The following is a 26762-nucleotide window of genomic DNA, read 5'->3' as shown; positions in this document are numbered from 1 at the left end:
GAAAAAAAAAACACAAATCCAAGTGACAGAAAATAAATACACTTGCTTTGTTTTTGAAAAAACAAAATATTTACATGGTATTGTACATAGAAGAAAAATATAGATTCATCCTCCCTCGCTCAGTAAAAGTATAAACTACAATAATTAGAATAATTACTGAAATAAACAAAAGATTGTTGGATGTGAATGAATATACATTACAATCACTGTTTTAAATGTATCGTATACACAGTAGAAAGCACAAACATGAGTGTGTGTGTTTATCTGTTCATCTGAGAATGACAGAGAGTCTTCCAAAAAAAAAAAGAAGAAGCACATAGTATATTTTGTAACCAACTCTCAACATGTTTAAATTACAGCAAGGTGGAAGCCCTTTTTTTCCCAAGAGTGTGTGCGTACGCATGTGTCCATGCGAGGATGGTGATGGTCTAGTGGCAGCCACAAGCTCTGACCACCATGTTGCGGTATTTCTTGAGAATGACGTTCGAGCTGTCGTCGAAGTAGAGCACAGAGATGGCATTGAGCTGCGTGGGGGCACAGCAGGGTTTAGGAACTGTCTCTGGGTTAATGAAATGAACCTGGGAAGAGGAGGAGGAAAAGAAGTTGTGAAGAAGAAGAAAAAAAAAGGTATTTGCGTGGATACTGCTGAAAATGATGCCCTTTTTGGATAATTAAACACAGTTGTTCCAACAGTGGCTACATTGTCTTGACATTTGATGAGATGATTAGACTCTTAACATGACTGCTGCATTTTTTCCCCTCGTTCTATGGTTACTCACAAGTGTTTGCACAATGGCATGGTTTGTGGCGTTCATGTAGGAGTTCAACGGGAAGGCACACTCTCCCTCGCAATAGTATGCTGCATATCCTTCTGGAGCAATGATCCAGTCCTGAGAGTGGAGGAGAAATTCAGGTTTGTTTGGCTATACTGTTTTGATATGTTGGATATTTTCACCCTTTGTTTCTATAAAAGGCATACAGGAGTTTAATGTGTTTTCTGTTACCCTTCAGTATTGTCTTCATATGGCCTAATTATGCCATATCTTGTACTATGAGTTGGGAGAACACAAATAAAGCAGTAACTTCATCTAACAAAGGTATTTCTGGGCTTTTATTGTGTCACTGATCTAGATTCTGGGATAGGAGCAGCAAACAGCAGTGTCTGGTTTAGGTTTCTGTTGGGCCAAGCAATTCTGGCGACTGAAGAAAGAGGAATGGTTTCCGTACCTGCCACCCCAAGTCTCTGAAACTGACGTAGAGCTCATGCTTCTTGCATGCCTGCTTCTGATCAGTACTGCTGTTTTCTATAGAACAGGAAGAAAAATAGAGAGTTTATACTTCAGCACAAGTGCTTTTATCCTTCTCAGCTAGACGAGTAACTATTTGCTGTCGTCAGACCCCAATTAGGCAGCAATGATAAAGAGCAGACCTAAACATGCCACCATGTTCTCATGCAAAACATCAACACTTGTACAACGACTAAAAGAAACCACCTCCATCTAGAGCAGCAGTTTGGTTAATTGACTTAAATGAATGGGCTATGCTGCACAGAGGTCACTGTGTCGGGCTTTGAGTTTCTACTGGATGAAGCAGATGTGCACGCAGAGTAGCCGAGCCACATTTTCACAACTCTTGACTTTATTTATTCTCTCTCCCCTTTCTCCCGCTTATTTCAACATGTGTTTTTTTTTTCCTTTTTACTCGGTCCATGTGTTGAAAAGAATAGTCTGTTTTCGATCAAATGCTATCTCTCGCTTCTCCTGGTGACCTCTGGGGCTCTGCGGTGCATTAGTTCCTGAAAGCGGTTCACATTGGAAATGATGATGAGCGACTGGTTCTCATCATCTAGTTAAAGACCACTGCTATTCAGAGTTCTAAACAGGCCCATTTAGCCCATGTGTCGTGGCCCGGGTTGCCCCACAGCAAGCTGCAGATGTGTTCTTCCATAAAAGCCCGTGCTGCCTTACCTCCATGCAGGGAACTTGGCCCCAAGTACTCTGTAATGCTTGTGTAAATAAACAAAGACAGCAGAGGCATATTTGAAGCTCAGGCATTACAGTCTAATGTTTCAGTGCTTCACATAAACACAGCCCTCTCACACCTTCAAAACAAAGGCCTTGAATATTCATCGCAGGAATCACATCCATTAAAGGGATGTACTTTTGCATTTCGGTACATGCACGTGCTTGTGTGTGTGTTAGGGCCTCAATAAGCATGCTGCATGAGTTGGCCCTTTTATTATGAAACTGTAGAGTACCAGTTATTTATTTTCCATTCCATGAATTCTTCACTAAGGATACAAAAGACAAATGGATCCGGGGGTTATCCCAACACGCCAAAGTAAATCATAGCTGAATGTTTATAAAACACAAACACATTTTGTGTTTACCTGCAACATTGGCCACTCTAAGCGCCTCTTGGCTTTTTGCCCCTTTCGAGCGGTTGGGGTTACGCTGTTTGCCCCCTCCTGTAGCTGAGCGGATGCTTCGCAGGTGCACCTCAGTGGCTTTGAAGAAGGCCACCATGAAGGGCTGTTTATTCTGAGGCCCACTGCGACCAACCAGGCCTGCCGTACGAGGACTGATACTCTCTCCTGTAGGGGGTGACAGAGAGGACAGTGGAACAGGTGTTCAGACAGATCAGTGTGCAAATGAGAAAAGCTGAGCTCCTGAATTTAAATAAATATGTCCCTGCTTAGTGTGGCTGTTTTTAAGTTTTTATTTTGCATATAAACTGCTCTTACTGAAACCACTTTCGCTGCATTTGGTTTTACACATGTGACTTTCTTCTCTGAATTCCTCTCCCTTCTCCACCTCTGAAATAGCAAGAACAAACGCAGCGCTGAACATCAAAGCCTCCCTTCTTGTGTTTGCGTGGGTGTGTTTGTGCTTGCGGGTGTACAAGCACTGCAGTAGTGTCTATCTGGTTCCCGCATGGAAGAATGTGTGTCTGATCACTGTTCAGTGGTAAATCAAGGCTTCTGGTCGCTGCTGGCGACGAGAAGTCGCAGGAACCTGTCTGTACACGCTCATCCATAACCCCTTCATACCTGATCCAACACACAAACACACACTCATAGATATGGCCTCACCAGCACACCCACTGCACGCCTCGAAGGCTACATAGTGTCTGTTTTCCTCGCCTAACATGTAACATCCTGCCATCCTTTGATGGATGATATTCTCAAACACTCCCTGCTGACTGTTTGTTGATAAAGTTTTTCGCTGACAAACATTTAAGGCTCTCGATGACAAACTCCTGCTGAGATGTTATCCTTTGGTTGGCACACTGTATTTTCCGCATGTCTGCTAATGATGCTGAGGGTATGGCGGATGATAGTGGTGATGAATGATGAGAAGCAGGGTTTGATTTATCTTTCCACGCACAAGGAAGAAATCATCTGACTGTAACCTTTACAGCGATGATGGAGGCCTTTGTCTGTTGCAATACAATGCCGACCTTCATTTGTGTTCAACATCTTACCTTAATCATCTGCACAGTACTGTGATTCATGCTGTTTATTCACGCAAGCTTGTTATTTTGAAACGTTTACCCTTAAATATAGCTGAAACTCTTTTGCATTAGAAACCTGTATTCTGAAGACATTTTATGGTGCACCCTCTTCTGCTGGAGTAGTTCATGTGCTTCAAATTTTGATGTGTTTATGTGTTCAGAGCTGTTCTTCTGCATACTTTGGTTGTATTGAGCTGTTATTTACTGTTACCTCTGACATCTGACATAAAAAAGGTATTTTCTCATTCTCTGTAAACTGTAGAGGTGGTTGTGCGGAAAATTCCAGTAGCTCAAAGGTTTCTGAAACACTCACACCAGCGTGTCTGGCACAAATGACGAGCCATTTTCAAAGTCTTACTTAAATCACCTTACTTCTCCCTTCTGATACTTGATTTGAATTTCCATTGACCCATGGAAATTCTGATGCATGCCTAAATGCACTGAGTTGCTGCCATGTGGTTGGCTAAGTAGACATTTGCGTTAATGACCAAATAAATGAAAACTTACCCATCTTACCCTTGCAAATCTTACAGTTTGCATATACAGAGTCTAGTATTTTTTATATATTTTTTATTGGCTAGCCTCTGTACCTTTGTTCATATCCTTTTCTGTAGCAATTTGTGAGTGACAGCTATTAATTTCCGTGGAAATCACATTACACAAGTACACTAGCTCAGTTACCTGGCACATACCCATCAGACAGTAAATATAGTTACAATCAAAATATTTTTTCCTGCCCATTTGTTTTTTTATGGGCACACCCGTGGACCACTTAAAGTGGTCCTGATACGTGTCAGAACAAGCACGTATCAGGACTGATGGCTTCCACTGAACTGAATCTCTTTCTTTGTGTTAAATCAGTGACCCTTGAACTCGTTTTCTTTCTAGAAAATTAAAACAGATACACTATTCTTTCTGAACTCAGCTTTTTCACTCCATTTTATGGTGACTGATAATGATTCATGCCACAGTTCATACTATTGGCAGTTTTTGTTCTTCCTCAGTCACCTCAGGACTTTACAGTAAAACTCTGAGTTGAGATTCTGACTCAGGAAAACTAATTCATGACATCCTGTGAACGTCTTGAAAAAACCCTTCGACCGCTGTGTAGTTTCTCAGTCATAGCCAGGCACTGAAGTCTCCTTACCAGTAATGACTGGGTCAGTATGACACAAAAGTTCAATATTAGCTCTTTGCGCAATTTTGAGTTTCGCAGTGAACAGAACAGGACTTCCGGGGAATGAGCCAAATGTAGCAGGAGCACTGGAAGCAGTGCAAGCGCACAAGGAAAAAGCTGCCAAATTTAAAGCTGGACAGGTTTTTGCTCTTTATGGGCCAAGTCACTAAACATTTTGATCACACTCTGTGTATTTCTGTGACATTCATTGCCCTGACCATTTGTGCTGTCCAGAGCCAGCTGTAGACCCAGATTTCTGCCAGGGTTCAGGACCCAGTGGTTACTGGTGGCTGTTACATCAAACACCAACCAGCCCTCCTCCGCTGCCCAGATCACTCTCGAGTCCAGCAGAAATAGGTCTGACTCCCTGAAAGGGACAAGAAAACTCACTTAAAATTAGATGTTGACTTGCACTATTTTTTTTTTAAAGGTAGAGCCAAGGTGGCAGCGTGTGCAGCTAAGTGACCAAAGCAGAGCTGTTGAGGGGAGAGAGGGAGTGTGACAGAGTCAACCAAAGAGAGAGATGAAGCAAGACAGAGAGTAAGGCAACGGAGGCGGGGAGGGCTCCAGCTGGTGAGGCCCAGGGGAACACTTCATTTTCTTAATTGACAATAATGGCTTTATAAACGACGGGTCCTTTCATACACTACACACGGTCCATCACTGGCTGGAATTTTGTGGGAGAGCCAAAAAGCCAAAGAGAGAAAGGGAGCAAAAAGTACAGCTGTGAGAGAGGACAAGAATGTGTGAAAAGAGAAACAGTGCATATCCAAGTCGGTCCTATTGTTCAGCAGTAAACTCTGACCCTTTCTGCCCTTTCACCATTGGAGACTAAATCCCTTGTTCTTCATGTGACCATTCATGTATCCCGACCTATTTTCTGACTGGGAAGATAATGTGTCACAGAGCTCTGGTTCATTCATGTACCTGGGCCTGTCTTTGGCAAAGGGATAAATGACGGTGTTGTTCCCTTTGGATAATAGAAACCTTTAGGAGGGGCTGAAGATAGCTGGATATGGGCCATTCCAGGGTTACATGTATAACTACTGGTAGGTGTATCAAAGCCTTCAAGATAAGTTGTTAAAACTTTAATTCATTTATAAATTTTAGGTAGTTTTTACATGTCTCAATAGAAAAAGCATAGATCTATGACATAAAATGATTGATGACTAGCCTTCCTTGAATTTATTGAATTTGTTTTCAGGTTCTGGGCCTACCCCTCTGTTAAGCTGTTACTTACTGGGACATTTGTATAAGACAGGGCAATAGTTCTTGCTATTTGTATTTTTTTTCCAGATCAGTCAAAGTGTTTGCTACAGGAAACATACATTACAACAAAAGGAAGCATTTCTTACTGAGAAATAACGTCAGACTAAAAGTCTGTTCTTGGGAAGATGAGCGATTTGAACTAAATATTAACATATCATGATGCCATGTCGTTTTTTTTCCACTGGCAAGGACCCCACCCCAGTTATGATGAGACAATGACAGAGAATAGCAGTAAAGCCTGGGTAGGTAACCCTTGTATGGACTAGGAGGTGAGAACTAATAAAAAGAAAAGAAAAGAAAAGAAAAGGTGAGGCAAGGAAACAAGAATATACTAGCATGTAGGGAGAAGACGCTTATAAATGTACAACCGGCAGGTTAGTAAGTGAGGTGGGGTCCAGCCCCTGAAACTGTCTTTTCAGCATCCAACTAATCTTTTGAAACACATAGCCACAAACCAATGCTCACCTGTCTGAGTGTTCCTCCAACACCTGGTAGATGCTGATACGGAAGGTCTCATTATCATACCGTTCATGGATGAAGTCTTTATATATACGGAATTCGGCAGCAGTGACTGCCTCACCCTCAGGGATTCGTGATAGATCGAATTTGAACTCTCGATGATGCCGCCGCACCGGTAGGAATTCTTTATCGTGCTCCACTGCAAAACATAAACATAAAAAAAACATGAAAAATGTATCTTTAAAGAGGCTGTATGTATTCAAAGAATGTTTCCCATTCACATGAGTTATGTTGCATTCTCCCCTTTAGCAGTGATACTAAATTTTTACAGGCAGACACAAAGAGCTAATGTGACTTTTTTTATGAAACTTAAAAGCTTTTCGTGTGGTATTGAGTTGCATCTTCCAGGGAAACAAAACATATGCTTGCAAAGTAGGAAGACAACAAATGTCTTTTACGCTCAGACTTTCTACAATTCATTTTTCCTAAACCATCCATCATCCTCAGTTATTAGCGAGGAGATGACATAGCTTGTCAGACTCGGGGTCAGCCCCAAATTAAACACATCTATAGCTATTCAATACACATGTTGGCTTATGATTGAAACATTCATGAGAACTAGCACTAAAAGCAATGCATCTGGCACACACTGAGCCGTGATAGAGAGATGCGGGCAGACTCTGACAGCTTTATGAGCCTCTTTCTTCCCCCTCTCTTCCCTTCATAGCCCCAGAGAGTCATCCAGTCTGCCCTTCATCTGGTTCTCATGAGTTGGAGCTTGATGTTCGGTGTACCCCTTCCCCACCCCTTGTTCTCTCTCATCCTCACATCCCAGCTTTCCAACCCCTCCTGTACCTCCCTGACCTTGCTCATCTCATGTCCCAGCAGGAAATCCCAGGGGTCAGTGCCTTTCTTATCTCATCATCTCCTGAGGCACCCGCCACTTTTGTCTTTATTAGCTGATAGACAGGTTCCCCACCCATATAAGTATGTATGCATATACACACAAATATAAAATATGCACTCAAACGTACAAAAAGAAATCAAAGAAAATAATAAATATACATTATTGAGTCAGGCTCAAGTAATATTGAAACTTTTTTAAAAAAAACAAACATTTTTTTTGCTTGTGTTTAATTTAAATGAAAGAGGAGGGTGACAGGAAATGTCAGTGGATCGCCATAGTTATAGGATTTGTCCTCATCTGTCGAGATATAAAGTGGGATTGTGGGTGAAATGACACTTTCTTCTGATGACTTATGTGTTAGATAAATTTCCAACAGCTCATATGTGTTGTTATAGGCTTCAACAGACCCCCTTTAAGTACATTACTTCATTACATTTTGGAGAAATTGATTTGTAGAACACAGGTATCCCCTTGGTCAGTCACCTATAGTTAACAAAAGTTCAAATATAGGGTTAGGATTAAGTTTCTCACAAGAACTTTAGGCAGCTATTCCAGCCAACAAAGCACAAAGGTGCCCAAAATCTTATACAAGTCACAAGTAACATACACAAGTATGTATGTAGATAGATAGATAGATAGATAGATAGATAGATAGATAGATAGATAGATAGATAGATAGATAGATAGATAGATAGATAGATAGATAGATAGATAGATAGATAGATAGATAGATAGATAGATAGATAGATAGATAGATAGTGCTAGTACGAGCATGATAGATCATGATAGATAGATGTATAGATAATACGCTGAGAAGAGATGAGTAGTAGTGAGATAGATGAAGTCGAGATCAGGCGACGGATACATGTACCGCCGTTACGTATTAAAATACAAAATATGAGTAACTGTATTCCGTTACAGTTACCGTTTAAAAAGGTGATATTCAGAATACAGTTACGTTGTTGAAATAAATGGATTACACGGTGGTCTTTTCCTGTTTCATATGTTAGGCTATGCTCTCTCTATTTTTGGTAATTCCACACTGGTGGAAACCCAAACAAAACACGCAATAAGAGGCTCAAATGCCCGTGTCTCAATCTTGCGTCTCATAGTGACGTGAAGAAATGTTTTTTAAAAATGATTTAACATGAAGGCAATAGGCAGAGTGTTACAGGCATCGCCCTAAAGAATGTAGCCTCATGGGCAGTGTAGTCCGTGCTGCAGGGAGAATGGACTGCCATACCCGTTATGTGTCTGTGGAACAGAGGGAGGGAGAAAAAGGAGAAAAGTACGAGCTGTCACCAACCAGAAACGGGAGATGGAAGCATGTAAATATAATAATAATAACCACTGCAGCCTTTCAACACCTCTCTCTGTCTCTTGCTAGCAAAGTTAACCCACACAACAAAGTAAAGCTAGTTTTCGGCTACGAGCCCAACACGGAACCCGACGTATTGGTCAGAGGTCCGTTTACCTCGGTTCGGAGCCACGGACCTGTTTTATATACACGCAGAATAGTTTTCTATACGAGATCGCTGCAAAAAAGTGCAGCCTTACCTAATGTCCACCCTACTGTTACTCATTTTATATTGAGATTTAAACATCCAGTTGGTATTGGTATGGCGAGTAACCCTCAATAAATCACACAGCAATAATACATTGATGTAGTTGTAAAAAGCATGACAATATATTAAGTAATCCAAAGTATTCAGAATACGTTACTCTCATTGAGTAACGTAACGGAATACGTTATAAAATACATTTTGGGGCATGTATTCTGTAATCTGTAGTGGAACACATTTTAAAAGTAACCTTCCCAACACTGTCGATATAGATAATACAAGTACAAGGATCTCTTTCCTACATCCCCTTTCATTTCTATCTTTATTAAACCCTGTTGCTGAAGGACAACGTACAATGGCAGCACTGTGAGATGATTCGGTATAAGAAAGGATCTAATTACTCTTCAGTGAGGCGCAGCTTTAGGCTCCCATTGTTCTCCATCTATGGGCACACACTGAACTGGTTTCAAAAGCTGTACAGCTTTTTAAATTCAAGGTTTTGTGGATTTCACCACATGCTTTTATCAATTCAACACCAGTGGATCTAGGCAGTGCCACTTGTTTATTATCTCTTCTCATCAGAGCCTTCATTGAGCTCCCACCCTGAAGTCAAACATTACAACATTATACTGTGTTTTGACAATACATGCATGCATACAAGCTTGCTTATACCTCTCCACCTGCAGGTCACCTCAAGCTCAGACTCTACTGCACACTGGATAACAGCACAGTGATGGCTCACTTTTGGCCTCTGACCACTTAAAGCAAAGTCTGTCTGTTTGGGGCCTTTGTTGCAGGCATATGCTGTAAAAAAATTTAATATTTCTGATCATTTGAGGTTCAAAGACTCCTAGGTAACTCTAAAGAAGTGTGAAAAAGAAATATATATTCTCTTTCATATTCCTACATCACTATCATGTATCATCTTCCAGGACCTTCTAGGACACATCCCCACACAACAGGACATGCCCGCAATATTATGAGGAATGCAACAAGTAAGGACTACCACTTTAATGTTATTATTCCAGGAAACAATTACTTCTTGTTACTAATTTACCCTGGAACCTTCTCACACAATTTTAGAGCCTGCCTATTCTTCTACTGTCCCAGGGAACTCTCCCTCCTTCTGTAGCCCAGTGCAGGTGCAGTCCCTCTGGGGAGAAAGCCAGACCTGTTCTTGAGCCCCCCCTGAGCAGCCACCCCGCCCCTTTACTGTAAAAGCTCTTTATCTTTGCTTATGAGAGCAGTTGGATGCTGCTGCTGTAAAACTCCCACACTAAATATTTTCCTCTCACATCAAATGTCCACTCTTCAGTGCTGGTATTTGTGTAATTTGTGTAAAAAAATATAACGCAGCGTACAGAGTGCAGCTAAGGCCTCTGCCATAATTCTTCCGTTTTCTCTCTTTTAATTCTCTCCAAAGGAAGCAGTCGTCAGATGAGGGGACAAGGCACAGTTAAAGCCAAGTGAGTGCATTTATGACTTCCTCTGGGAGGAAGTGAGTAGCCTTCACCCCACCTGTGTCGCAAAAACACACACCACAAACATGGCGAACACACCCTCTGATGCCATGTGAACCCTTCATTCAGAGTTTTCAACGTCCAAATCAGTCGGAGTCCTTAACACAGACACACACACACACACAAACAGAAAAATAGTCCATTGCACACGCACAACTATCACAAAGTATTGCCTGTGAAGTGAACAGTCTTGTGCGTCACAGCACGGTAACACAATCATTATGGGTTTTTGTAATCCATAATTAGAGACGCAACAACACACAAATGCAAAGAGGCAAACACACACACACAAGCACTTACTCTTACACAGCGAGCTGCTTTTATCATTTGGTCTTAAGACGTCTGATTGCTTTTTCTAAAAACGCTGATGATGCATGGTTATCCCATATCATTTAACAAGAAACAAGAGCAGGCCACACACGTGCACAGCAGCACACATCACAGATATCAGAGGGACAGTGAGTCCTCCATCCTCTCAGTTTACCATGCACCTGGCAGCCAGAAGGTTTTTCATGAACACTGTATTAGCATCTTAGCCCGTGCTAAGCCAAAACCGCAATTCTTTCTCGAGAGAAGAATCAAATGTAAAAAAGAATCATTCTGAACACATTTTTTGAATTATCAAAAAAAATCCAACATGTCTTTGTGTTAAAACAGATATTGTGTGTATAGACATAGACTCCTATAACACTTTTTGAGATAGATTTACATGCCCCCCTACCACCACCACCACCACCAGCTCACAAGAAAAGGACAATATGTTATTTCAGCACTTTGTATAAAGCCACGGCTTTAATGTCACATACACCTTTCTGGTTGCATAAATAAATCAAACTGAAATAGTCCCCAGAAAGTGCACTTACTCACTAATTTTCTTGTGTTAGACTAACATTTGAGTAAATTACTGCTCTGTGAAATCATAGGGCTCAAGGACTTTTATCCATTAGAAAAAAGGGATTTAAAAAAGCCCACTCACATTTAAAACCTACATATTTAATAACAGCAAAAACAGACACGACCACTGTTGATTTACACTTCAATAACTTTTTTAACCATAAAATAACAATTTCAAAATGAGTAACTGCCACATTAACACATGTCAAAGAGAGTGACTCCCCTTTTCATTTCCACTCTGGCCTCAAATGCATTACGTAACTTTGCCTGATTGGACGCAATTTTTCCACAAGAAGCATGCTGCTTACTGCTCAAAGGCACTATGTCACAAACCACCAAATATGAGCTTTGTGACAGCTTGAAGAAGACCAAAGAGGACGCTGACCAAGAACTCTAAGCAGGGGGGGAAAGTCTTGTGCAAGAGGCAGGACAAGAGTAAATCTTTGGCTTGCTTTAAGTCTGAATAGTGAGAGCTCAGCACTGATGTCAACCTGGCACTCATGCAACTGAATTAGGAAGTAATATTAACTGGCTTACTAGGAGTATTTATTGACCATTAAAAATGGGTAACCCACATATGTCCATTAATAAGTCAAAGATTAATACACAAAATTTACTTTTAGTTTAGCCTTGTCTGATTGTTAGTAGGATTACTCAAATATAATAAATAAATTTGCCTGGAATTTTTTTTGCCAAAGATTTAGCAATGATTGAATTTCATTCAGATCCTTTTTTGTTTGTTTGTTTGTTTGTTTTGTTCTTTGCAAAACAGGACATGTTGCATCATATTTCAACAAATAGTACATATGAAACTGAAGAAAATGTGGGAAATACTGTCTTGTTTTTGTTCTCAAGAAAGTATTATAAACTAATCTGGATCCAGATACATCTCTGGATCCGGGGACTGATCTCATGCATGATGTGGAGGGAATTTTCAGCCTGGGTGCAAATATGTACTCTCAGACCTCTCTTGTTATTATCATATTATGGAGATGAACAGTAATACACAGGTCTAGAGTGTATGTTGTCCTTCCTTCTCTGTACTTGTGTCCTATTCTTTATGCTTATATATGAATAGCTGGGTTCTTCTCTTGCTTTTGTGGGAACTAAATCTGATAGATCACGGGACATGTAAGCAGCAGCAGTAATGGTAATCAGCTCTTATTCTAAGTCACAAGGGAGGCTGTAGCAAAAACATCTACAAAGTGAATAAATACCAAGCCAATGAAAAATTATATTAATTTTTAAGTGTTCTAGTGCTGCTAATCAGCACCAGATGTGATACATCTCACTAAACAGATGTGAAAAGAACTAAACGAACAAATTTTTCTCTCATTGTGGAGATGGAGAAGTACCACACAGACCTGCACTTGCATGTACATATTCCTCTGTGTTGCCTCGATGACTTGATATGGGACCACCGGGCCCTGCACCATTCATGCCCCTCTGTCTGTTCCCATAGGAGCTGCCACAGTTCCTTCTCCACATATTGTGTGTTAAGAGCAAGATAATGGAGACCAGAGAAGGGAAGGAATGACTAACTGGTGAATTAGTTTAGACATATAAGAGGCTCTGGCTTGCAGACAACACTGTGTCACACACTTGTGCGCTCAGAAGCAGTTGTGTCACGCTATAGTCACACCAGAGGCACGCAGCTCTAGTTTTATAGCTAGTAGCCAAGTCAGGTAATAGCAAGTGAAGAACTCCAATATTTCTTTTTTAAATACACACTCATATGTCACATTCATTCCCTCCCCGCCCTTCTCTCTATTGCTCCTTGCATTCCTCTTCACAGTGGGCTGCCCGTGGTGCTGAGGCTAATACAGATGTTTCCCGCTGTCTGCAGGCCAAAGCAGCTGTGCAGAGAAACTTTATCTTTTCGGCGTCCAACAAGTCCCCTTAACTAAACCTCCACCATCACGTCTGGCCCAGTTTTTAGTATGTCCTACACACAGGGCCATATGATACCAAATTTCCCTGCCTATTCTCCTGAATCAACAGTATTGATTATCACCACTGGCCTCCTAGTATTAATTAACTTGTTGTTTTATGGTCCCAGAGGTGCTGCGTGGTATTTAGTCTCCAAACTCATACTCTGCCCCTCATCTCCAGAGGTTTAGGCCTCCTGTGCTCCCAGACATAAAACATTTCAACACTTTCTCAAGTTCTTTTGTATGTTTTTCTACTCCCCATCTCTCTTTCACACACATCCACACACTTTCTCTGAATGCAAAACATAGCATTCCCTTCCTCTTCCCTTTATTTCTCCATGCTTTTCTATTAAACACAGCAGAGAGAAGCAGAGAGATTTCCACCTTTCATCTATTCTTGAGTTGCTGAATTTGTTTGTCGCTGTCTTTCTTTATTACAGCTTCTTCCCCAGCTGTGTTTGAGGAGGCTTCTCACATGTGGGCCAGAATAAAGTCTGGCCTACAAAGTATGCGTTGAAGGCCAGTCTTTCCTCTTTGCATGCAGCCTGTCCTTGACACTGTGACTGTAACACATCTTTCTTCCTCCTCTAGATTTATGTAATCGCTTCTGTGTACACTCCCAGTGAATGAAAAAGCACATGCATATTTATCTACTTTCATGTGTACAAATGTGGAGAGCAACGTATGCTCACTTTCCTGCTCAGAAGGAATGTTTCTGGAGCTAATTAGTGTTATTGAGTGCACGTTTTATTGCCTTCTGCTGGACAGGGAGTGAGCAGAAGCAAAGGAATGTAATAGCTAGTACAGATAGCCCGGCCTTCCTCTCAGGTAATTTCTCTTAATGTACTCCACAATTTGATGTACTGCACCAAGGTCTAGTGTGTAAATAAATACCACAAATGGAGACAATTAATCTCTTTTCTCATAAGCTTCCAACAGCTTCACAGAGTACACAGCTGACAAGATCAAGGAAGATTGTGTTTTTTTCCCAATGTCTTATCTAAGAAATTCACCTGTTGAACCCAGGAGTCCGAAATGATATCTGGATGTACATAACAGAACCTCTGTGCATTTGGCCAGGCTAAGGCACTCGCTGAGAGAGATGATGAAACAATCTGCGGGTGGGACAATGTGGCGAGTGGTCAAAAAGCCCAGATGTACTAAGCAGCGGGCGTTCTAGCTCTGCCTCAATGATAGACGGACCTCCTTCATTGCCAGGAATGCTGCACTCATTTTAGTGTTTCTAATAATTTTACTCTCCTTCCTTGCATATTTCTTTTGTCCATATGTGGCTCTAATTCTGCAGTAACTGAAATAATTTGCTTTTTGGCTAAAACCCCAATATGCATATTGAAATGCAAAAACCTGATCCACTGAATAAAAAATATTTCCACACATTTTCCTACTTTTCTATCGTCTGCGTTACTTTGGCCTTGCCTTATCAGTGCGCAGCAGCATCTGCACTCCCCTGCACTTCCATGACAGCAGGTACCAAACAGTGAAGCTGAGAGGGCCGATGGGGCGAGAGCAAAGTCAAAGATCCTGGGACCAATAGCTCTGTTGATGCAAAAACAAATGCACCGCTCTTTGCATGGCACTGAGGCACTGACAGGGCAGAGGGGAGAGAAAGAGAGAGAAGGAATGAAATGAAAGAAGAAACATGAGGATAAAGGCGGATCGCAAATAGATGCCACACATTTCATTCCTTATTGTCTTTCCTTGTGTGAACATCTTGTGCTTGTGAATTTTCATGTTGGAGCCATGACAGGAGTGCGAACTCAAACACTATTTTAGAGCCACCTACCCTGCCCAGTCACCAGCTGTATTGTGTAATGTGTGTTAGTTCTCCTAGCAGAAGATTGCGTTAGCGGAAGCCCATAATACTGACCAGATTCCTCACCAGGCTCCGACAGCCAAATCAAAGCTTGTAAAAGCCAAGCAACAACTGTACGCAAGTGGTTTTATGATAAGTGCTGAAATATTGTGCCTGTGAAGCATGGAACATGAACTGACTGTCACAGGTTTCTATTTCTTCAGGCAAGCAGCTGAGTTTCCCTTGAGTTTCCTCACAGCTATTTTATTTATTTCAAGAAGGAATGGGCTGTGATTTCACCAAATGAACAACAAGCTGATAAAAACAGGGTGTCAATGTGGCCATCGCACGTGCGTAAGACACTGCACTGTGATGCAGGAGACAATTTTAAGAAGTTTCTCCTTCTGCCAACATGAGTATTGTATGTGAATTTTCCTGAGGTCTATAATAAGGGGTGGCTTGGCTGGATGAGGAGGGTGTGGCTCCTGTGGTCACAAAATTAGAGAACATAAAAACAGGGGGATGAGGGGAAGAGTGGGTGAGTGGGGGAAACTGAATGGCTGCAATTCCACATCTCTGAGTTGTTTTATCCTATAGTTAATCCCTACAGTTTATCCCTGTCTTCCAGCACATTATATCAAAACAAAGACTGCTGTAGATTTAGGATGTGGCTGCTTTATAGTCACAGTCACCTTTCAATAATGTCTAATTGCCTTTGACAAGGGAGCTGATGCAAGTTGCACGTTCCAATATTCAGAACCGTCACTGTCGAGTAGGTTCTTCAGATTCATTCCTTAGTTAATGAGTAGTTGAAAAATGAACTGTGATTTGATGTAGTGAGCAACATAAAAAGATTTCAGTTAACCTCTATCATACATCATACAGAAAAAAATCTCAATATAGGGTATTTCAAAGCCAAATTGAAGGAATCTTTTTTTAAAAACTGGATTTGTTTGCTGTCTCATCTTTATTTTGATAAAAAGATCAATATTACATCCATGGCAGAGCTAAATTAGCTTTGTACAAAGATTTAAAGCACGGGGCAGCATCTAGCCTGGCTACATCAAAACTACAAGCATCTCTGAAGTTCACCAGCTGTTTTATTCATACAAAAACAGAAATGTAAAAATGACAGCTTTAGGGTTTTAAGGAGGAGTTGTGTCAGATAGAGGATGACAGTATACAGTAAGCTACTGGAGCAATGAAGAAATAGCTTGGCAAATAAACCTCGGCAAAATGTTGCTTTTACACTTCACTGTTTTCATTAATTAAACAAACAGGGTGTAATTAGTGCAAGTCTCAGCTGCCCTGCTGCTTCATGTTTCACAGCGAGCTATTGATCTTTTTACCCAACAGTCCACTACAAAGTGATAAAGCGTGTTCACTGAACAGCCAAATTATTGCTTTAAAACAAAAACATCTGCATGGCTCTATACCAGCAGAAGCAAGTGAGAATGACTGTACCAAGAAAGTCCCAAAAACTTTATTCTGGCGGAATTGGGTCGCAACGTTTTCAGTGGGAGAACTGTTTCGTCACTCATCCAAGTGACTTCTTCGGCCTCTTTGGAGACTGACTTTATCACTTTGTAGTGCTTCGGCTTTTTGGGATTGTCTTACCTGGATGATTGAGCATGCATCAAGATACCAAGAAAGTCTTTACAGTCAGTGTTTCTTCGAGGTTCTCACATATTCTGTATAAATCTCTGATTTGTGATCCTCAGTGAAGCATGAGGTAGAACCCAGAAGTAAGGTTTATGGGTGCAGAGGGCAAACATGTTTTATGGCTGCAGTGAGAGTAAGAGGTCAGCAAAGCTGCTGTTAGTATAATCTCAAACCTCTCCATGGCCTTCAAGCAAAAGACGTCTGGTTTGACCACAAGTCTTAAATGTAAAGACTCTTCTTCCTGTGGTTACTGTTTCTTCTTGTGCAAAGGCTCAAAGGCATGTGTTCGTGACCGTGCACACACTCCTGCTGTGGCAAGTTAATGATCGTTAAGTGTGAGTAAGTTATAGCATGAAACTTTGCTGACCCTTTCCCAGAGAGTCAGTGCTGTCAGACCCTACAGCAGTATAAATGCATCACGCAGGCATGATGTCATCAGTAGCTGCCAGTGGGCAGGATGTTTCCTAACGTGGTAATCGCCCTACTGTGGATAGTCACTCTGTACCCAAGAGATCAAACTCTCTTTGCTCTTTATAGGATAAACATCTTGAGCAAGCTACACTTCCCTTGCACTCCACTTTTCATCACCAGTCTCCTTTTAGCATACGGAAAGTATGACTTACTTGTTCCCAGTTCTGTGTTTAAAACACTGTTAGCGTGAGAGCAACCGAAAAATAAAGAAAAAGACAGATCATTACAGGGTATCAATTTGTATAATTTAGTGCAGTGTTCCAGTCTTGTTTGTTCAGCCCCTTTTGACTGACTACGCATATCTGGTTTTAGGTACCAGGTGTGTTATTAGAGTTAATGAGCTCTATAGGGATCTAAAGGAGGTGCAAATAGTGGTAGTTAACTCTAGGGAGAGTGGTGCCGGGGAGAGATACCCCCTGCAGAGTAGCGGAAGCGCGCAAAGCAGGACTGAGGGGTGTGAGGGTGCCGAACAGGCACTTGGGCTAATGCGAGCCGTCAGATCTGTCCGCTGCCGCTCCGAAGCCTGAGGTGTCGCAGAAGTGTCTCAGATCCACAGGACCGGGATGAGAGAGCAAGAGAAGGTAGAGGAAAACAAAATGTGATCAGAGAAAGGGAGGCCCTACAGGCAGACACAAAAAAGGATTATAGGAACTTTTACCGCAACTTCAACTGTAAAATGGTAACAGCGCCATCTGTGGCTTCAAGTAGTCATTAAAGGATTATGGCCCGTTAATAGTGTGGAGCTCAAGGGTATCGGTACATAACCTATTAAATGTGAAACAAAAAATCCTATTTCAGTGAGACATGCCAGAACTTTAAGAATTGCTAGAAAAACAAAGGATAAAATTGGTCTTAACTTGGAGTAATAACATGACACTACCATATCATAGCCTTATGAATTTGCTAAATGTAGCTTCCACTAAACGATTGCCTTAGTGTAGCACTGTGATTGACTCACAGCCCCATAAGAATACATTAATCCGTGATTGCATGAGAACAGGAAAAACGCTGTGACTAACACACCTCATGAAAACATCTTGCAGTAATAGACTATGCCCTCACCTCCCTCTTCACACACACACACACACACACAGCACAGGTGACGATGTTGCTTCTCTTTAAGTCATCCAGGATGCAAATAGCAGACAGCCAAGTCATGGCCCTTTCCTGTGGTTGGGAATGTGAAAATGGGCATTTCAGGTAAAATTCATTATTGTTACTTAGCTATGACAGCAGTGTGAGTGTGCTAATTTTCTGGTGTGCTACATGTACATGTGCGGCACACACCCAGGACCTGGGTGAGCTGCACTCCATGCAGCAGTATGCATTCTGAATGCATGCTGTAAGTCATTTACACAGCTGGCCTTTTAAACTGAAGTGACTCAGAGAGAGGACTTCCCTGGCCTGAGGTCTGTCCCAAAGCCCACACCCACCCTAGCTGGCTGCATTGGTCTCTGCATATACTCAAACAAGCTGACAACAAAGTGTATCAGCTCTGTTGAGTGGCAATCAGTAAGGAAGAGCGAGAGCTAGAACAATTATTTTACATTCTACATAATATGGACTATTCTAGTGGCTCAGGGATCTTTGATTTTGATGGCAATTCTAAAATCAGATCCATTTTCACATATTTGACCTTAAATTTAAATGCAAACAGTGCATGAAAACGGGCCTTTCAGGAAGCAGCGCCCAGGGTACAAAGTCTGACTAATGTACCTTGGCTCAGTAGCTATGGAGACATGCAGTTTTGAGGGACAATTTTTAAATAAAAGCTACACTCATTTTGCTCTCAGACAACCTAAATAAGAAAACAAAAACCACAACGAGCAAATGTGGAAAGGAAGGAATTTGGAGAGGAAATAGTCAATCCATTTGAAAGCCATCACTTTCTTCTCTGTGAATTCCCTCTTCCTCCCTTCCTCCCTCTCGTGTAAAGGGTAACGAAATTGCATATTATCTGCTGCTTTGAATAAAGCCACCAGGATGTCTATTTGATGGTATCACATGAGAGTACGGAACCAGCCTAACAATAGGCCCTACTGATAGATTTAACACGTGGCAGATTAAATCACGAATGCGCTGTTTATATCTAAATGAGTGTCATTTGAGGGAACACTAAATATGTGCTGTGAGGAAGACTCAACCTGAGCAGATGCCATTAGTGATTACATTAGCCACAAGATTTCAAGAGGGCAGTGTGACTTTGTTGTTGTTAACATAGGAAATAAAAAAAAGTTCTCCCTAGTTGATGTAAGCCATCTTGCAAAAGGTTTTTGCTAAAAAGATGTTTGCAAAATAGACAGACCAACTTTATCACTCTGCCAAAGGCTCCCTTCTCCCTCCTTTTTCGCCATCTTAGTGCCGTCTTGGCCCTTGACTTTGTGAGGCCCTTGACTTGTGTCTTGAGTCTCTGTGGTCAGATCCATCTGTGTCACAGCCTGTCAAAAATAGTCACAATGCAGCAGCTCCCACAGTAATTACACAGTGCAGTGGAGGAGCCAGTGTCACCTCCCTCTCTCTTGCCAAGACACTCCAACAATGAGCTTTCCAGGATTGAATGTAAATGTCTCACTGCTTGCAGAAAGTCAAGAAACAAAATCTATTGGCTGACAAAAACCGTAACCACCCGTATGCCTGCTACAGATTTGATTTATTTCTATGTCTGTCTGGTACCAGATTGATATGTAAAAGCTACTCTTCTGGAACCTAAATGGAGCTGTTGCTGTGACTACATAATTTGTTAAGTAAATTGAATTATAATGATGCTTTTATCAATCCATAAATCTGATAACACATGCTAATGTTTTGATTATTTACACTTTACAACCTCTGACTGTTGCTGGCAGCAATAAAAGGTCAATAAACATATTTGATTAGATAAGCACATTGGGCCAGAAAACAACTTTCAACAAAGCAGTTTTATTGATGTGAAGTGTGTCCTATGCGATTGTTATTCACTTTGTGAACAACTGAATCTAATTAAACCACACTGTGACTACACTAACATCACTGGCTGGCATTATTTGTGATGTGAGGGATGTCTCCAGATTAGAGTTAAGGGAGGACCCAGTGCACTTTGAACTCATTCTGCTGTTGACTTACTCATTCTTTAGATAACACATGGCTGACAAGTTAGCTGCTGCTGGTCCATCATCCACAGAACAGCACCTGAACATTAGCTGGTTGCACAGCTGTTTAACAGAGAAGGACACTGGAATGTGCCACTCCTGGTATTAGCTAGATAACTGCAGTATGTAAACGTGGTTATTGTGCTGGTCTCCTTTGTGTGGACACAGGTGGACCATCAGAAAAATACTTGTGCTGTTTCTTTACGTGAAGCGCTGTAAGAAGATAAAATACCACCACAGTCATTCTGCTCTTCCACCTTTGACACTTACATATCATATGACTAAAAGCCTGATTTTTCACAAAAACAATGTGTAAGATGTAAGCAGAGTGCAATATTAAAAGTGCTAAATCTCCTTGTTAAAAAAGAACACCGGCGCGAATTAACATGTGAAACTTCTCAACACTTATAATCGTCAAGCCAAAGATATGTGTCCTTAAAAAAAGCTTTTTTTCAAAGTCCTTGCTATGTGTTTGATAATTAATATATAAAGACAGTCATACTAGTACTACATTTTAATAATCAAATAAAAGACCTGGGTTATTATGACGCGCATAGCAACGATTACATTGATAATATTTCAACGTGTTTATTTTTCTCCACCGTCTTGTTTTTCTGGGAGGGGATTTATATAAAATTGAATGTGATGGGAGACTTAAGAAAATAAAGTGCCTACCTAAATTCACAAAGCTCATGACCATGTCTGCATCGTTTAAGAAGTTGTTGTCTTGCAGGCTGGCTATCGGTGGACCCTGTGTGGTGAAGACGGGTTTGTAAGGATAGGAGTATCTGTCCTCGTCTCCGTCTGTAGACATGGCGTTGTATAAGTCCAGCATGAACATCGGGGCAGCATTGTGTTTTCCATGGAGGTGGGGTCGCGGCCGGTGCGGCAGCCCCAAGATCGACAGGATCTCCCGCTGCATCTCTCTGCGCTCCTGGCTCTTCAGCCGACGGTGGATGAAACTGGAGTGAAACTCGTTGTCCAACGTAAAGTTCGTAAAGGCAGTGTTTGCCAGGACGCAGTAGCTCCAAACCAAGAGCAAAACGGGAGCACGCTTATCCAAAATCTGTGCCATAATGCTCGCAGTGCGTAATTGCGCCCAATTCGGATCACCGAAACTCTAAAAAAAATGGTTAGTAAACTTTTAGCAGCAGACACTCTGTGTTTAATATCCAAAATCAGTTACGGTCCCTCATGTTGAGGGACGTGCTGCCGAGTGAAACATCAACTTCACTTCAAAGTCCTTTTATTGACTGCTTTCCTGGACGCGTGGACCTCATGCGCAACCTGCGGTCAAGCTCTACCAGCTGTAGTGCAGCCTGCAACTGCAGAGAGAAGGCTGCAAGCAGACAGGTTTCACTAGGAGTGACGAGAACAAGTTTTGAGGAGGCGCTGTTTGCAAAGAGGAGTAGAGGGAGAGAGAGAGAGGGAGGGAGAGAGAGAATGTTATGGTTGCCTTATTGAGCAGAGCTAGCCTGGCTTTGTTGCCAGTAGGAGAACGCCTTGAGGCTACATGTGCAAATAAGAAAAGGATTAGGACTGGGTTTGTATTATGACGCTTCAGTTTATTATACACCACATTTCGTCAATGCTTTCCACATTTCCTAGTACCTGTAGGCTCGTGATAATTCACTAACGACTGATGTTAAGACAACCACAACAGACCGTTCATGGTGAGTGTACATATGGAAGGCTGATTTCAAATCATTGAGTTCTTATTTGACTTTGCAAGTGAGTACTTCAGTACTGTAGGAGAGGTCGCAACATGTAGTTGCAGTCCTGCCATTACAATAGTTAATTGGCTGATCCGCAGGTGCACTCTCTGAATGCCTTGGGTCATGTGGCTCTGAGACTCTAAAGCCTGTTATCTTTTGATGTCAAAGAGGCTGTACTGCAGCCCCACAACTGCCATTTCACGCTGCATTTCTGAAGATATCCTAGTTTTCCATCCCCAAAGCTAGAGCAGGAAGTTTGTGACAAAAGCAGCAGTGCACAGGGCTCAGACTGCAAAGGAGGGGTGCAGATGTTCGGCAGCTGCTTCATTCCTCCATCTGCCCCCCTGGCACCAGCACCTCTTAAACACCACACTTTAATAGAACGCTCCTGACCCTCATGTGCGCTTTGCTCTCACTGACACAGGCGGAGGGACTTCAGATGGCCCGAGAATGACTGCTTTATCTAGAGAGTACTCACTGCACAGAGAGAGGAGTTTCAAAGGGTCTTCAGGCTACAGCCTGCCAGGTGATTTTTATGACAATAAAATTAGACTTCAATGGCACAGCAAGAGAGGCTGCCAGACAGCTTAAGCTATGATTGCAAACAGAGGAAAGGGAGGAAAGGAGGTAGAGCATGTCTTGGGGTCTTAGCTCACCTTCCTGCCCATTTAATGTGGTTGTTCTTGTCTTCAAAGGCGTTCCACTCCTCTTTTTTCCAATGACAATTCAACATTGCTTAAAGCATTAAAGCTTACATAGCCTGCCACTACTCATTTTGTATATCTAATACTCTATTTGCTTTTAACTCGCCTTTCAGTAGTATGTAACATATAAACATTTCTATCCGGTGCCTCAGATAGAATCAGCTAATGGCTGCAGGTGTTTACATAACAGCAGTTTCCGACAGAGGACTTGAAAGGTTCTGGGTTATAGCTATACATCTTCCTCTCTTTCTCACTTTCTTTTGACTTTCTCATTGTCTCATTCTCATGCCCTTTCTGTAAGTCTGGTGAGGTCAGATGCCCCCAGTGCTCTTCAAACAACCCCCAGCCCTCAGTTCAGTTTGTGCCCAGAGAAGGACTGACAATCCTGGACAGGACAATAAGAACAGACCCCCCTTTGTTTCGGCCTCCATGAGTCTGGTGACAGTCCCAGTAAACAGTGGGCACAGGCAGAGGCCAGGCAGGGTAAGCTGCACTAAGGGGCCTTTGACAAGGGGGACTAGTAGAAAAGTAGAACAAACAGTGTTTGAATATCCTGTCAGTAATGCACACACACATACAAACTTCCAAAAGAATAGCCACAACTTGTCTCAAGTGTGTCCCACTAAATTGAATATTTTGGCTAAAATACACAAGCCGGACAAATGGTGAGACAATCTGTTTGGGCCTGTAAAAGTAAATGTTAAAAATAAATGAATAAAATGAAACATACACAGATTATTTCTGCTTAGCTGCTGAAAAACGTAGACACGTAGACATGCACGTGTACCTGAGTAAGTCTTTTCAGGAAGAAAACTCTGCTGAGTTGAACAGCTGTGCAGCCATGATGACAAGGCTTATTCTATTAGAGCTCATAATGGTAAACTCAAAAGGTCTTTTCTTTTAAAACCCAGCATTTGGCCTGGAGCATTTTGACTGCACACACATGCGCTCTTTCCATTATGATCTTAGTGGATCTGAGCAAATAAACACCTCCCCACTACACTCCAACAGGTTGGAGCATGATGCAAAGCTCCAAAGAAGACCACACAGCGGTGCAGTGAAATATACCTGGAAATGCTTTCACATCCAGGTAACACTTCAAAATATTGTGCTTCTTTCTTTTTACTTCTTTTTAGCTATGACAAGAGTTGATGCTCTTTCTGTCTGCCCGGTTAACACTGCTTAGGAGCTCAAAGCATGCGGTCAGAGGTCAGATTAATATTTATTTCATGTGTTGCCTCAGAGAGCAGCAGGCAGTAGTCCTTTGAAGACCTGTGCATGCAGTGAGGCGGATGAGGTTTGGTGGAAGAGGGGCGGGGTCTGACCAAGTAGACCAACAGACGATACAGTAAAACTTTTTTTCAAGGTAAACTGACCTTCAAATAAAGAAGTGTAGGGCTGGGGTGCCAGGACACAAGAGGGCGGAGGCACATTTTTTGCTCATGCCCCCTCCCTCTTCTGCTGGTCCTGTCCTCCTTCGTCTATGTTTTTGGCGTAACCCCACTGTGTGCGCTGCACAAACCGACGGCCTGTTAAAACAGCCTAACCAGGTGGAGCTGAGCTATTGCAAATGTTCCCCTTCTGGTGTCTCACACTTCCAGGGGCCTCATGAACATATGAGACACAGCTGTGAGACAGGCAGAAGAAAAGAGGGGGGTGGGTATATGAAACAGCTTCAAACTAGTTCACATTGTAAAGCTCAACAACCAAAGAACCAAAACTCAATGTTTAACAACTAAACGTAATGTTTTGCCAGGTACAAAAATCATGAAAAAGGACGGCGATAAAAATTCAAGAGGACTTTTATTAGACTTGAGCAATAACAAATAGGTTACATATACTTTGGAACTGGCAATTGCAACCCAACCCTTATGTCGTTCTTTAATTTGGTATAAATGAGCTTCATGATACTGTGACACGTCCAAATGATCTGCAGATATTTTCCACTGAGGAATATGTGATTATCTTATTTGAAATAGTGCACCTTGCAGCTCTCCTCTCCATCACTCACTGCTTTCTTTCAACCTGGTATGTCCTGCCACCCCATGTTTGTCTGCAAGCTGATATCACACTTGGGATCACCAGAGCAGCTTGAACCTGATTTATAGCTCTCAGCAGTCCAGCCAGACCCATCAGTTATAGTTGGTGTTGCTGACAATCAGAGATACCGTTTTAGTTAAGCCTTCTATAACACCCAGCTTAGTAGAGCTTATCCTTTATAGGATGTTATCACTCAGGCGCCCTGTCACTTGTGTCATCAGCACAGAGTCCAGGCTTGACACTGGTTTCCTCATCCAGCCACACACTTATCGGCATCCGTTACTGAGGTGTGTGGGCCTGATAAATGTCCACCCAGTTTCAGCAACTCTCGACAGAGGTCCCATTAAGATTCCTGTCTGTGTAGCGAGAGGCCTTGCCCCTTTGACTCTTGCTTTCATCACTCCGTAAGGCTATGTTGGTCTGTCAATCAGAGAGGACCCTGGGTGATCAGTCAGCCCCTCTTTAGGGGATGCTGGTCTGAGGAGCCATTAGAGAGCAGGCAGCATAGACAGACTGGCCAAAAATTGATGAGAAACAGAGGAGCAGCAGAGCCTGAGGTAGTAAGTGGAGGGGAGGTGGGAGGATTGGCGTGTAGTGGGGGGTAGAAGAGCAAGAGGTGGATGAGCTGAATGTGGATTGTGAAGGGAGGGTGGTTCTGTTTTCTATTTGTGAGGATTAGGTTGACAGATCTGTATTTAGTTTCTTTGGGCCTCTAGCTGCAGCTAATCCCCCTCACCTGCAGCGGCCGCTCCCCCTTTCTTTCCTCTGACCCTGCAGCCCCTTACTTCCCCCATGTTCCCCCTCCTGCCCAGCACAAACACTCATCCCGAGACAAGCACATGACTCGTTGCACTCTGTCTCCTCAGGTTAGGGCCTCACACTCGACACAAATCTCTCTTGGGCCAAAGGAACAGCAGGGGTCTCAGGCTTTCTGGAACAGAAGAAAAAGGACCCCGGCAACCTGTGGTCTTCCACATATTAACATTTTTTCAGCTTGGGTGAGGGGTTGTTCCTCATCACTAAGAGATAGCAATTACTTTGAAATTAAGAGACATTACTACGGAAGCAGCTTGTCAAAGTCACTCAGGGGAAAGAGGGACCATTGGTAAAGCTGCACATTAGAAAATATTCAGGGTCAGGTCAGGGGCACGGACCTCTTCTCTTTAGATCCTGGCTCCCACACGCTCTGAGCAGGCCTTCACACTGTGGAAAAAAAAGACCACAGCGCCTCTCCAAACACACGCAGCATGCCTGCCAGCAATTCTGAAAGGTGGGGACTCTTGATGACCTAATAGTTGTAAAATCCAAGCACATTTTTCTGCTTTAATGAAGCGACTTGACTGCAGCACAATGCAACCAAGAGACAGAAACAGGTTCTGAAAGGTTGTTTATGAAGCAAAATGTGTAATTTCCTCAGGGTGTCGTATTTATTTAATGTCTTTTTAATGTTTGTAGTTTAAAACAGCTGCAAATAGGCAATAACTGTCTGATATAGTAAACTGAGCTCCTAACAAAAGAATGAGCAGCATTTGTACCATTTAAGAGAGCCTTAAAACACATGTTGGCCAGTATTATCGTTACGCACACAGCCATCATCAAAATTACATTTAAAAATCACTTCCACATGGCTAACAGAAACAATATATATTTGGCTTCTCACAGACGCTAACCACAACCAATTAAACTTGCACCCACCCTACGGAAACCACACACACACACGACACACCTTTGGACAAAAAGCAGCAAGCTCAGCGACACGGCTTTATGAATGTCACATAGGGTGCTGATGTGGATTTTTCTAGATTACCAGGATATGCCTCCTAATTTACACCACTGAGGTGTTAACTGGCCCACACACACTGGATCACTGGTCTTTATCTTCAACAGGAAGACTGGTAGGAATAAGTTTTAAGCTTATGTAGTGATGTGCAAAAAGACCTGAGCCACCCCTCATTTCTTTTTGTTTCGGCAGGAAAATGGGAAACAGGTGAAGGGAT

At 42.2% G+C, this 26762-nt stretch overlaps 1 protein-coding gene across 1 annotated transcript; it reads right to left on the bottom strand.

Moving 5' to 3' along the window:
* Window positions 1-295: 295 nt before the first annotated feature.
* On the bottom strand, window positions 296-21684 carry bmp7b (bone morphogenetic protein 7b). The gene is made up of 7 exons (XM_005951426.3): window positions 20982-21684; window positions 6425-6617; window positions 4909-5057; window positions 2390-2593; window positions 1228-1304; window positions 780-890; window positions 296-578 (listed from the first exon to the last, which is right to left on the bottom strand). The coding sequence occupies exons 1-7, from the start codon at window positions 21379-21381 to the stop codon at window positions 429-431; spliced, it is 1284 nt and encodes a 427-aa protein (XP_005951488.1). The 5' UTR covers window positions 21382-21684; the 3' UTR covers window positions 296-428.
* Between the last annotated feature and the right edge of the window lie 5078 nt (window positions 21685-26762).

Source organism: Haplochromis burtoni, unplaced genomic scaffold, assembly GCF_018398535.1.
Source record: "Haplochromis burtoni strain Fernald_Lab_line unplaced genomic scaffold, NCSU_Asbu1 Contig_969, whole genome shotgun sequence".
Lineage (NCBI taxonomy): Eukaryota > Metazoa > Chordata > Actinopteri > Cichliformes > Cichlidae > Haplochromis > Haplochromis burtoni.
Note: the sequence above shows the minus strand (reverse complement) of the source record. Positions and strands in the feature narration are given on the sequence as shown.